The sequence below is a fragment of the Aulonocara stuartgranti genome (genome assembly GCF_965226115.1).
Source record: "Aulonocara stuartgranti genome assembly, chromosome: 7".
Taxonomy (NCBI): Eukaryota; Metazoa; Chordata; class Actinopteri; order Cichliformes; family Cichlidae; genus Aulonocara; species Aulonocara stuartgranti.
Genome location: NC_138945.1, coordinates 2,745,956 through 2,760,514, shown reverse-complemented (window position 1 = coordinate 2,760,514; position 14,559 = coordinate 2,745,956). Strand labels below are relative to the sequence as shown.

The window sequence follows — 14,559 nt, the reverse complement described above, 5'->3', positions numbered from 1 at the left end:
ACTCATAAAGAAACTCCTAAAAATAAGTCTGTTGGCAGGGTGGAAACAGACAATGCAGAGCACGAATCAAAACGTCACGTGTGAGCAGACCAAGTGGCCAAGAACACATATTACGTCTCCATAATTACACTCATGCATAGCTCACTTAACACCAGCTCCACGGTGCAGAAATGGATGGTTGTAAACAAATGTGTTAAGCCACACACTGCTTGCTGACCTGAATCTCTTCATTGCTTAACCTGTGCCTCTGCAAAGCCTGCCACGCAACATGGCAACAGCCAGAGGGATCACCTGATATGCTCCGGCAGAGTCGGGATATCTCATTTCTGCTTAGCTCACTAAAACGGAAATCCAGCCTAAAACTGAGATGTGGTTTTCTTTTTGGAGGCCAGCAGGGTTCAGCATTACGTGGTCCAGAAAGACATCTGTGAGTATATAAATCAACAACATAATGTTAAAGATCTTGGGATTATCTAACCTACGCTTTTACTTCATATAAACTGTTAAATACTATACATCATCTCACCTTTCAGCCAACTAAATCATCAACTGTTACCAAATTTAATCAGCTGCATAAAGATAGATGAAACAATATCGGGCAAATAAAAGAAAATAAAGACAAAGAAATCAGCTTTGGAGTTTCTAGAACTAGTCAATAATAAAAGCAGAGCTCTTACAGAAGATGAAATTATAAAGTGTCTTTTTATGATCTTAATGAAACCATAGTTGGATGAAGTTTTGACTAAAAAGAAATTTATCCCAGACCAGAGAAGAAGAAAAAAACAATGTTGAATGTGAAAATTGGAGGAAGGTCAAATGTGTCAAAAATGAAAAGATGTTCAAGAAGGAAAGAAAAAAAACTGTCAGAGAAAATCTTTGTGACCTTTTCCAGGAGACTGACAGCAGAGTGTGAGACTGATGTGCTACATAAATGTGATCCTGCGTGAAACAAAGATAAACGTCTTCCTGACTCTCCTAAATAATTCTAGTCTGACCAACTGGCTGCTTCTGTGAATGAACACCCTTTTCTTCTATCCTAGTATCACTAAATACGCTTCTTGCTACCATATTGGTGGCTAAATTGGAGATATCTGTTGGCTACCAGCACATGCCTAGCATGTATTGTAGCCAACAGATGTTAGGCCCTGAGCTGGAGTCAAACTTGCCAACAATGGCCAAGCGTGTGAGGTTAGCTAAAAGCTGAGAGGACTACTGGCAACTTCCAGTGGAGTGATAAGATTTTCCAACCGGCAAATTCAACACCACTGGAAGATAAATTCAATTTCCGTTAAAAATGCTCCGAGAGGTCCCAAGACCACAAACCCAGCTGAGTCACCTACGTCAGTCACTTGAATTTGTGGAGTTGAGGCCTAGCAGACAGCTGGGAGTCACAGCTCGCCATGTTTGGGGGCTGTGTCCCCGACTTCAGTATCCACCTGTGGATTTTTATTTGCATTTTAATTCAGTTCAGTTCCATTTATATAATCTTACTTCCCAACTAAGGTCAAAACACTCAATATCATAAGGTAAAGATCTACAATACTGGAGAGAAAAGCCCAACAAACTGAAGATCCCTATGAGGAAACAGTCTGTGACAGTGGGGAGGAAAAACTCCCTTTTAACAGGAAGAAAGCTCCAGCAGAACCAGGCTCAGGGAGGGGAAGCTATCGATATTTGTTTATGAATGATTATATTGACTGGACAGATGACAACCATTCAATGGGCTGATAACTTTCCAATGACTCTGAGACGCAGTGCGTCCTGGATTCAAACAGGTTTTATCTGAGGTGTTGTTTTTGGTTCATGTGACTCAGGATTGTGCATTTGATAAAACTTTAGTTGAGCTTCTTTAACATACTTGTCCTTAACTCATCTACATCACAAACCTCTGGAATTGACCACTGCATACTCAGACTCAAAGGAAGACTTTGATTTGATTGGTTTTTTAGGTTAAACATGAGCACGCCATGAGAATGTTAAATGCTATTAAAAGACAGTGCCTCTGAGCTCTTTGATGAGTTAGCCTGATCTTCCAGTACTGATTCATGAGATTAGACAGTGCTGAAAACACTGGGGTCCATTAGTCAATGATTTAAGGTCTTAGTTCAGAACAAGTCTGAGATCCTGAAACGGCACGATGTGCAGTTGCTGCTTTGAGTCTTCACACCACCATTAAAATGTCAGAAGTACAGGAACCTTAGTGCTTTTGAGTATTAGTAATATGCTCATATATCAATCATTCAAACTTTACAAACCCTCTCAGTCAGCTTTCAATTCAATGCCAATGAAAGTCAAGCCTGTGAAGTATATTTTCTGCTGCATACTGAGCACCGTATTATCCTCAAACCTGCATGCCAGTGCTGCAGTCCGGTCATTTTGTATCAGTGACAATGCATAAACACGTAAACACATCAGCCTCTGGCTGATAATGTAATCTGGCACCGGCCCCGAGGGCTGAGCAGAGTGGAGGAGAGCAGAGTGCCAAGCACTCCAGAGGCTAAGTTTGCTCACCCGCTGTAACCCTAAAGCCTGTGCAGATTCTATTACCGCTTCTGAACAGTTCAGTAAACCATCAGCCTGCCATTCTCCGCATTAATGATGAGTGTGCTTTAATAATACCCACATCTCTGCACAAAGACTCTGAGCCGCATTAGAAAACACAGATGCTGCTTTAAATCAGAATATGTAGGCGTGTGTAAAAGTGTGCATCTCCTCAGATTTGCTTTTAATTCTTTGCCACAGTAAACAACGTGACGTCTTCACTCGTCTTTGCCCACTTGTGAGAAACTGGTTCTGAATCAGAGGGCCAGTACCCTTAAATATCCCCGTCCAGAGTGGAAACAGACTGCCCCCTGTTGTAGGCACACATCTGACCCAACAGCCAGCTTTCTTTCAATTCCTGAGATTTTAATCCATCCATATATAAAAAAAAAAGCAGGTCATGCTTGAAAGAATGAACTGCTTTTCTCAGCTGCTCTTTGGTAAAAATCTGCATTATTTCCCATCTAAAATGTGCAGAAATGTAAGTTAGTTTGAAGCAGAGGTATAAAAAGAAAGGCCTGCTCTCCTGGTCACTGGTGAATGAAATGTCCATTTTTATATATAATAAAAAGGCTCTGAATAAAAATACTGCTCGAATAAAATGTAGTTCTTTTCTCAGAAACTTCATGATTTACATTCTCATGATTTTAAATGCAAGACAAAAAACCTTTTTTCTTTAGTTTTCTTAAAACTGATGCAAAATCGTATCTTTTCCCTGCACAAACGAACCACAGTTATACATCTCTGCATGAGAAATGATGTTTTTCCTCTCAACAGCATTAATTCAGCATTTCTGATTAGGAGCGTGCTCTCGACGAGCTCATCCGAAACACAAAATTAATCCTGGATCAACAGTCTTTCTCAGAGATGTTTGATAAATTAGGTCCCTTATCTTTCCAAGGAATGGCGTTCTCTCGCCGACTATTGGCATTAGAGCAGAGCTCCGGTGTTAATCAACTCAGCAGTGCATATTTCTCCTAAATCCCGCGCTCAGTTACTGGATCATGTACTGTCCCATTTAGCAGAGGATACGGAAAGAGTTTGCCCCACTTTTTAATTTTTGTTGACTCATTGATGCACATCTCCGAGGAGCATAATTAAAATGTGAAGTATCCAGGGGGAGTAGCAGCCCTCTGTGTCTGTATCACGGAATCATTTTATCAATGAATAAAATCCTGGGTAGATGTTGTTGGATGGCTTTTGCCCGCTGGTAGGGTCTCCCACAGCAAATTGGTCCTGGGTGAGGGACCACACAAAGAGCGATTCAAAAAAATCTCTATGAGTGTGAAATCTAGGGAACAGTTCACCCTGCCTGTGACAGGGTTACCAGCGCCCCGCCCCGGAGCCAGAGCTGGAGAGGGTGCCCGAGGACGAGCGCCTGGGGGCCCAGCCCAGCCAGGGGACATGGGCCCACCCTGCGGAGGGGGTCGGGTGCAGTGTGTGCTGGGCCAGGTGTCAAGACCCTGGCGGACCGATCCCCAGCTACCGAGACTAGTGACTGGGACATGGAACGTAACCTCTCTGGTGGGGAAGGAGCCTGAGCTACTGCATGACATTAACAGGTACCAGCTAGATATAGTCTAGCTCACCTAGACACACAGCCTGGGCTCTGGAACCAGTCTCCTGGAGAGGGGACGGACTCGGTCCTAGTCTGGAGTTGCTCTTGGTGAGAGGCAGCGGGTCGGGCAGGTATCCCCTCAGCTTGCTGCCTCCTGATTGAGCTGTTCCAGGCATGTCCGGCGAGAAAGAGGTCTGGGTTTCTCTTAGGCTGTTGCCCCCACGACCCTGCCCCAGATAAGTGGAAGAAAATGGACGGATGGATAAAATCCTCACTCGCTGCTAGTAAACATAGAAAACTCAGTTCTTTGGGGTGAACCTATTCTCTTTTCTTTATTTTCTGTCATATATGAACCGTTCCAGCGGTGCATCCTCATATTAAACATGTCTTTAATTTGAAATAATGATGTCAGTGCATGTCGAGGTAATCCATGTGAGCCAGAAGCTTCAGGCTTCAGATTGATACCGTTTTTCTTCTTCTCTTGGGTCTGTATTAAAGCTGCACAATTAATCAAATTTTAATCTTGATCTCGATTTTGGCTTCCCACAGTGAAACGACTGCGATCGAGCGATACTGAAAATCCATGCACTGCCAAAAGAATGCAAAGCAAAAACGAATGAAGCGCTCCCTTAATCAGCACCTGACCACGCGGCTGCACGTGCCAGTCCCGGCTGCTTCCTGCGCTGCGCGGATTGCAGTGTCTTGGATGAGGCTGGATGAGTAACACCAGGTTAAAGACAGATTTATAACAAAATCCAAACGTCTGGCACAGCTTTAGTCTGCAAACGCACCCCTCAAAGCGGATCAGCTTTAGGGCAAGTGATGTTAACCAAGAACATATGCAGAGAGTGCTTTAGACTTGTGTCTGTAGCATAAAGCAACACCGCTAACTCATTCAAATGCCTGAAAACACACAGCAAACTGCAGCGTAATTAATGCACGAAGGCCAAGAGAAAACAATGCAACGGCCGCTGACGCCCATAGAGCACACCTGTCTGCATAACCATCCGGCTCGCAAAGACCCGCTGAAATTACCAACCCGACTGCACCCATGTTGGCGACAGATGTGTCCGGTAAACACGATGACTAATGTTGCTTCAGGAAAACGGTCAGAATATTGGTCAAAGGTATCCCCACGTGCAACATTGTGCTGTATGCAAAGTTTCCTTTCTGTCAGTTTCATTCACACCTATCATGCAGGTGCAATGAATGAAGTGAAAGACTTTATACTTTTAGGAGATGCATCTAAGTCAGGAATCAACACACTGATACAACTTTGTGTTAAGCTTTTGTTTTTCTTCTAAGAGTCGAATCGAGGTGAATGAGGAGGGTCAACTTTATTTACAGATGTGCAGATATGAAAGCAGTGTTCTGCTTATGATGTCAAAGACAGGAGAAATCCTTTTTTGGTCATCAGTGAGCACACACACCTGCTGTTTGAAACGTCTGTTTATGACGGCTTCAGCTCTCAGGCAGGAACGAGCTGAGGGCCTGCATGAAATAAGGATTATTTTCAACTGTGAACAAAGAAATAAAATCCCTAGAATAAAAATAAAGAGCTGGAAATGAACGGTCTCCTTTAATGAAGACGTCCACAGATTCAGACAGCTGTAGAAACATTTATCCAGCTCTGACACCGATGACGCTTTTAGACAACTGAACTAATCTGTTCCTGAATATAGGTTGGACTTTAAAAGTTGTCCAGAGAGGGCTTTAAATGGGGTGATGAAGCAAACACAAATAGTACATTAAAGTGGGACATTAACTATCAATGGATTTGAGGCTCTACTCAGCTCAGACGCCACTAAATGCATATATTAGCAGCATGAATGGACTCAAGTACAAATAACAAGCACTATGCTCCTTAACAAAATCACATCTTTGGAAATACATGTGATCCCCCAGAGCAAATCACTGGACCGAACTTTTTCAGAGCTGAAAGGGTTTTCTTGTTGTTGGTCAGTATGGGGTTAGGGTGCACATCTACTGGTTTATGTGGAATTTTCACCCTGCTGGTATACCCAAAGGAAACCCTCACTGCACAGTACCTGCAAGGGCAAATAATTGGCAAGCTAACACCTTCTAGTTTCTGAAACTATGCTTGTTCACTGGTTATCAGGTGGAGAGGTCACATTAAATGAAAGGCTTTCGCACACATTTCATTCAGTTGGCTCTGCGTCCTCACAGGAAGAAGGTTGTGGGTCGACTCTTTCTCTGGACACCCTGGATTCCAGCTAACAGGGAAAAGTACTGCATAGAAAATAAATTAAGGGTGTAACTCTGTAACCAACTTTGCACCATTTAAAAGCATTGTACCATTATTTTATGGTACGCTCTCTCTAGGATACAAGTGTCCCACATCAGGAATGCTTTGGTAACACACAACTATACAGACTTATGGCTTCAGCATTCCTCACCCCGACCACCATCTGTTGGGAGAAGTCGGCTAATGCTAACACGGAGCCAGATCTAAATATCCTTTCAGAGAGAGGACTGGTTGCCTTCACCAGAGCTGGATCTGAACAGTGAGAACATTTGTTGGATGTTAAGGTGTTTCATGAAGTCCAGAACTGACAGAAACTGGCAGACGAAGAACTTGCAACATTACAGATAATACAGAAACCATTTAGCACAGATATGAATACGAGCAGGAGTGCATTGACGTTTTAGCTTTCCCTGTTTGTGTCACTCAGGCACAAAAATCTTTGAAACCCACAGCCTCAGTGGGCTCTGCATCAGCGACAAGCAGCTGTACCCTAAAAAAGGCACATCGAGGCACTTTAGCTGCGAGCTCACACCTTATGAGAATCTGTGGAATCATGTGATACTTTTACTGTTCTGTAATCACTCTGACTTGGACCACCGGTGGACTGATACACAGCTCCCTCTGCAGCCACACAGTGCTTCGATGTTTTGTTAAACATGTGTAGAAGTCTGCTATTCCAAGACCTGCAGGCAGCTGTGAGAGAAGGATAAATTCATGGATTTGCCTCCTTTAAGCAGCAGGGGAACGTCTCCACTTTATTTCTCACATGTGAATTTTCCAGGTTTTCTTGCTCTACTATAATATTAAAGCACTGTGGTGGCGAAGGTAGGGCTTATTGGCTAACTTTAACTGATAAACCACATGTCACACAAGGCTCCGCAATTATTTCACAGCCAATGAGAAACAGGGTGACCTGTCACAGATGTACAGGACGGCAAAGCAAGAGTCATCCACAGAGCCAGGAGCACATGGCTGCTGAAACATGATCTGCAGTAATGTAAGATGGAAAAAGGGCCGTGTGGGTCCTGCCTGCGTAATTAAATTGCTCCACAGCTCTTTTTCTGCATTTAAAGTATGCAAAACAGTCTCCATACTTTACATATTTGTCTGCTTTCTACTGCTTACGTGACAGTTTCTTGTTTTTCTTTGTTAATAAAATAATCAATGCTAATTTATTAATGAGATCTGGGTAGCAGGTCTGATACATTGGAAAATTTCCACAGCATTTAAAAGGCTCTGTTTGCATGTTGCAAATAATCACATGGACTGCAGCAGTCTCCGTGAGGCTCGGTGCACAGGTGGAGCTGTGACTTTAATCTGAAACACGCGCTGGACAAATGGGGCTCAAATATTTCCATTAGCTGCTAATCTGTTGATTAACCCTTTAACTAGTCGCTCAGCCCCGGTTACATCAACAGAAAAGCAACAGCAGAAATGTTCGTGTAACTGATTATTGTGCGGGGATCGCAGCTTTATCACTCCGCACTGCTCCTACAATGACGCCGAGCCCGGCGTTTCCCCGGAGGCTCCAAACTTTCCCGTAACCACGGCGGCTGCTCTGACCTTTAATGTGCTCGTTGACGACGCTCTCCAGCCGGTCCAGCCTCTCGATAATCCTCAGGGTTTCACCTTTGCTGTCCTCCTCCAACTTTCTCTCCGCCTCGCCGCCGCCGCCGCTCTCCGCAACTTTAGGACCGCTGTTGGCCACGTAGTTGGTGATCCAACCGACGTACAGCAGGCACACGATGTTGGTCATACCGCTCAGGATTACGCATGTCGACACCAAAGTTTTAGTTCTCCTTGTGCACAGCATCGCGACGTCCCTCCATGGGCAGGCAGGTGGATGCCAGGAGAGGACGCGCTCGAGAAATGTTTCCAAACGGAACTAGAGCGAGTCAGTTCGCCTGTGCGCGCTCACGGGCCCGGATCAGCATCTCCACATCCTCCGGAGGCTTTCAGCGCTTTCCACTGCCGCACGAGCGATACTTCAGGTTTTAATCCCAGAGATGAAAACACGGTGTCCCGCTAAACTACCGGCGAGTTCAGCCGCAAAGCCGTGAGACGCAGCAACCCACCCCCCACAACCCATCCCACCGCGTCGTAGCCCTTGCACAGCCCAATAGGAGGGTAGGAGGAGGGGTTTGCTGGAGTCTACCCGCCCCCACACACAGCTGGAGCGCACAGAGGAGGGCGGAGGGGAGGAATGTGAGGAAGCTCAAGTGCAACGGCCCAAACAGTGACGATCGGCGCGGCGCGGTAACGGAAACCAAACCGGTTCGAGTAAGTAAGGAGCGGCATACCGCGTGTGTGCGCGAGCGCCGAGTCTACAGGTGAGTCTACAGGTGAGCCTGTGGGTTCAAGTGTGAGCAGTTTGGTGACAGATTGTGCTGGGACTGCAGGAAGTGAGCTTCACTCCTGTTTTATTAAAAATCATGACTGAGAAAATGATTTTTTATCATCCAAGTCACAGTAGGAGGTCATCTTTCGCACTACACGTCACATTTATATTAATGTAAGATCATCTGCATCAGACATATATGTATAGATGAACACACACGCGCACACACATATATGTGAGAAACTTTGAAATGCAAGTATAAAAATATGAAACTTATCGTGCACAAGCTTAAAGGTGAAACATCCCAGAGGTGTTCAGTTCAGATCATATTTGAAGCTTCAGTAAACGCTGTGCGTTTGTGCACACGTGTGTTTTCCATTAAAGCCAGCTGTTTTATCAGAGGCTGTTCCTGAATATTAGCAACTATTCACACGCTTCACTGTAGTTTTCATTTAGTTTGAGTTATATTTAGCTCCGAGCACGCATCATCAAAACACAACTCGTCAGCTATTGGGCCATCACATGTTTGATTTTTTTTTTTTTTTTAGAATACTCGTGATGAACATCATCAGATTCAATTCATATTTAGCCAATTTTATGATTGCAGAGGTTCTGATTGGGCACTGGCACCGGGTTTCCTCGGTGAGCGTGAATAACTGTTGATTTAGCAATTTCCACTCTTGCTGTGAATGTCCATGTGAAAGACACAATGTAACTATAAATATAAATACATAACTCTATTTCAAATAGATAGGACTTTGTGTAAAATATAAATAAAACACAGTGTAATATTTAAAAGGTGTTTAAAGCCTGTATTGATTTAAAAAAATATATAGTCATGTTGAATTTCATGCCATCGACATGATAAAAGTCGGTACAATGAGGAAACGTTAATCACTGTGTTGCATCACTCTTTCTTTTAACAACACTGTGTGCATCTTTGGAACTGAGGGGAACAAATCCTCTGGGTTTAAAAGTCGAATGTTTTCACATTCACACTTTATCATTTCTGGGCCTCTTTTGTTCGTCTTTAATAACGTCCCAGAGGTTTAGTATCGCAATAACGGTTTAGGAATTACAGCCATTTTTATACACAGCCCCCTTTTCAAAGGCTCAAAAATAAATGAACAATTGGCAGACAAGCAGGAGTATCCTGCTCCCTGTTAGGGGTAAACGGTCTAGATTCCAACTGTTGAACTCCCATTTGATCCAAACTATAGTGTAAAAGCATTCCAACAGTTTCTCAAGGCTAAGAATACGATATTGTTCCACATGCATATGTAATATGTACGTCCCAGCCCTCGATCAGGTAATTCTCACATTTCTCACTGACATACTGTAACTCATCATGCAGATTGTGGAATGATATCCATTATTACTTATAAAAACTCACCTGGTGGGCCTTGATGTGGGTGGCATGTGAGTCTTAGGGTTCACTCTGTAAACAGTGAACAGGTATTCCGTCTGCAGCTGCAAATAAACATCGTGACGCCATTTTTACAAACTCGACTGCTGCAGGTTTCACTGTTTTCCACATTACTCACAGCGAACATCTTCAGATTCAGCTTTATTAACTTTATTAACATGAAAAAATTAAAACTATGACTTGAGGGGTAACTGTCCGAAAAAGTGAAACATAACTTTCAGAGTCTCTCCACCAAAGGAATTCTTATACAGCCCTTACTGAGGTCTACATATGTGCATATTATACAGTCAATAAGAATGTACCGTCATGGCTTTGCTGCCAGTGAGTGGTTTACTCAAAGGCCTCTGGTGGGCATCACTTTATATGAGCACACACACTCACACACACATGTACGCACACACACACACATGCACGCAGACACACACACACATGATCGCCGACCACCTAGGGTTGCTGTACCTGACTGCTAAAAGAACTTCAGAGCTTCACACCACCAGCAGATGGATCTCACAGTGAGGGCCTCTAGGCTCCAGCTTTGTCTTTCATCCACTGCTCCACCAATCGCACACACACTCTTGCAGACACACACGTACACACACGTGGCACTGAATCGAAAACTCGCCATTCACCCAAGAGCACTCTGGCAGATTCAGCTGACTTGCCGAGGGTATAAATAATGCATTAGATCTGAAATATTAAGGCTCTCTGGTCTATGCCGCTTTCAATCTCGTCTGACTGACTGTCTGTCAGTCTGTCTGGGTCTCTCGTTCTTTCTCTTCCCTCATTTTGGCCAAAAAGGAGGCAAAATGTCATTGATTTTACTGTGCTTGGAGCAAGAAAAACACTAAAAACCCACTAAAAGGGTTCAATCTTTGTCTTCCTGTAATGCAAGCAGACAATTGTTGAAGTGAACCTGATGAGTATCCTCAAAGCAATCAGGCATCAAAGACATCTCAGTTTCATCAAAATACGCTCCAAAACTGTAGCATCACTCGTCTCTTATGAGTTACTGTGCTCAGGACACGCAGACTGAACATTACCATCATGTCTGTCACTTTATAACTGGCGTGGATGGTGACAGGTCCCCAGGCATCTTTACTGCTGTAGGGTCACACAGGGTGGGGGGGGGGCTGTTTTCACCAGTGTACCCTCAGGCCTTTTCCACTCGTATTAAAATGATAAAATCGGATTTCTGAGCAGTGATTGCCTTGGGGAAGACCTTAGGCCTGAGATGCAATTATTACATCAGTACACAGATATAAGTTCTGTTCAGCAAAGATGTTTTCAAGTCTACAGTGTTTTAAATGTTTAAAGGATACAGCTAACCACTTTAAGTCTCATGCAACTGTTGCCATTGCAGCTTGCAGAGGTAGTTTAAAGTGGCTCGCAAGATTACGAGGTCAGGGATCCTGCATGCTCAACTGCCTCAACATTAAAACCACCCAACTAAGAGCATGGAAGTGAGACCTTTACCTGTAGGCATTGTAATTCGAAAAGGTTATTTCTGCACGATCTGGATGTGAAGAGCCGAGCTCTTTATAGTCTTCTTCAGGCTTGTGGTGTGATGGCACAAACTGAGCTTGAGCCCAGAGGGAACGATCCATTGTTTTCTTGTAGAGAAGCATCACCTCAGACTCATAGAGGTGGACTCTAATGTCAGCCTTTTCAAGCCAAGTCTGGAAACTTTTCTCTTTTCTTTGAGGCGGTGACCTATGATACCAACCAATAAGCTGCTTATAATGCAGTCTTTAGATATCTTCCCAGGTGATTCAGTCGCCACTCCTTTGCTGATCTACATGGTGGCAGAGGGTGAAAGAAGAAATTCACACCTTGGTGCATGTGACCCTAATGACTCACCTCTCAGAGAAATTTGTTTAATGTGGATTCTGGTTAAATGACATTGTGTTTTAAAGCTGTGACTGAATAACTTGAAAGTGCATCATGGTGACACACAGCGGTTCCCAAAATATCCTTGCCATTTTGGAATGAGTCTGGCATGATTTGAAATTCCGGTTTAATATCAGAGGACATCGTCTCTTCAAGTTGTTTCAGCAATATAGAACTGATTATGTGGGAGCATGCCTGACTGCAACAAGGGCTTAATTAAATCAGCTCACGGGTGGATCAATTGAAAAGTCCTCTGTGTTGACAAGTGTTTGCTCTGACAGAGAGGACGAGGAGCCGGGCCCCCTGTGCTGCAAGCTAATGTCACAATCAGCTGAGATGACTGACCAAAGAGAATTGAACAGCAATGCACAACGTTTCCGTTTTGTTATCTACGTTCGGTGTTTTGCTGTTCGTGTTTCACAGCAGTCTTACAAACCAAATGTAGCTCGGAACAATTTATTATAGAACCTACTCAACAAATTTGTAAAAATATCTGGTATGTATCAAAAAACTCTAACCTTCAGCTTATTCAATATAAAATACTTCACCGGGTCCACTGCACTGCTCGAAAAATGCCAAAAATGGGTCTGCTTCCATGTGAAATATGCACACATACATATCTCCATGCTCTGTGGCTCTGCACACTTGTTCAGCAGTTCTCGCTACAAGTAACTAGATCACTTTTCACCATGATTGGCTGTCTCATCCCATTACCAGCATGTCTCTGTCTGCTGGGGGACACCACAACAATTACTGATGATGTCCACAATCCCAAACTATTACTCATAGCGTTAACTATTGGCAAAGAGACAATCCTAGTGAACTGGAAAACAAGGACCACCATCAGTTTGACTCAGAGTACGGTTCACATTCTGTAGGATCTTCATTTATATTAGTTTATTTATTAGGATTATGGTCTTTGTCCTGTTCATTCTCTTTCTTCTCTTATTCCTTTCTCTCTTTTTTTCTCCTTTTACCTTCTCCCTCCTCATCTGTTTGTATTATTGTGCATAATACAGCAGATCCACCCTGGTAGAAATGACTTTCGCTCCCCGTTTCCTCTGTTTCCCAGTGTATGTCCTGTCCTCTCGCCTCTCCCAGATACTTTATTGACTTGTTTAGCTAATGACTCTGTAAATGAAATGAGTCAGGCCCTGTGTTATTACTGTTATTGTTACTATTATTGTTTTGTTGCTGTTATTATTATTGACAGACAGAGCACAAGGGAAAAAAAAAAAAAAAAATATATATATATATATTTTTTTTTATATATATATATATATTTTTTTTTTCTATTTTTCACATTCACGTGTCCCTCAAAGTTTTTGAAATGCAGATAAAAAATAAATGAATAAAAAAAAGCAAAAATCGATGTTTGTGAATAAGAATCATTAAATTAGGCCACACCCCATTTTTTTCAAAATAAGAGAAAACATTTACCTTACTTTCTGTTATTCTGGTGAATAAAGAATATTTTGTAATCAATCACCAAAAGCATGTTGGTGGGTGTTAGAATACCTGACCGGTGCTCTGAAGTAAACTCTGTGTGTGGGAGCAGAGTGAAAAGTGTTTCGTCTGACTGATTTGCATTTGACATTTTGCGTTCTCACATCCATCAGCTCAGGGCTGCAGTGCATGTGCGACACTGGCTAATAACTGAATAACTGAGCTTTTTCATATCCTTTGTGTTAAAGAACATCAGCACATACATGTCACTGGCAGCAACATTGTTACGTCTTTGTTTCTGAAATATGAACTAACTGCTCTTTAACTGCTTTTGTTGGATAAATAAAACATTTTTAAAACACTTTACAAACTGAAAAAAAAAATATTTTTGCTGCTTTTTTCTTTTTAACCTGTAATGCACGAGGAAGAAAACCTGATTTCAATTAACTGAATAAAAATGGAGTCATCTGTTTGTTAAAGAGCTGCACATGTATCTGAAGCACCTGGCATATCTGTCCTGTTGTACTTAGACTTGTGCAGAGCACGCTATGTGAAAACGGATGTTTCAGAGAGTCCTGGCAGGTTTGTGTTTCAGTGAAGTGCTACAAGATAAAAGCTCCTCCATCCTAACCTGAAACACCTATAAGATGCTTTTCTCTCGAAACTGCTTCTCTTCAAGTTCAGGTGAGACAAAATATTCGTGCTTCTAAAGACACGAGTTCACACGCCTAAAATGAGGATCTCTACAAGAAGATTTTTTGGCCTTGTAGTAACCCCAGCCTCACCTGACTCTAAACCCTTTTGCTAACGTGTTCTCCACTCAGTCGCAGGGCTCCTGTGGCGCACTCAGACTGAAATTCACTTCCCAAAGCCTGCCTGCTGACTTTGCCTCTTGCTATCTCCCCCTTTGTGTGTTTTTACCTGCAGAACGTCAATCACGAGTGAACCTTTCAAACTTTTATTGTCTCTATCTCATAAAGTGGATTCTTACCTCTTTATTAGGTCGCAGCAGGTCGAGAGCGGTATTTATCGAGGCAGTCTGTGGAAGTAAAAATGCTTGAAAAAGACTTCCTACATTCATCTGTGGAAAGCCAAGG

The 14,559-nt window shown here is 43.0% G+C and overlaps 1 protein-coding gene across 1 annotated transcript in view; it reads right to left on the bottom strand.

The window, feature by feature from the left end:
- LOC309710873 (polypeptide N-acetylgalactosaminyltransferase 18-like) overlaps positions 1-8,436 on the bottom strand; it is a 193,807-nt gene extending 185,371 nt beyond the window's left edge. The window contains exon 1 of the mRNA XM_082540699.1: positions 7,929-8,436. Coding sequence (XP_082396825.1) covers positions 7,929-8,178 — 250 coding nt within the window. The 5' untranslated portion in view covers positions 8,179-8,436. The remainder of the gene's footprint in view (positions 1-7,928) is intronic.
- Positions 8,437-14,559: the final 6,123 nt, after the last annotated feature.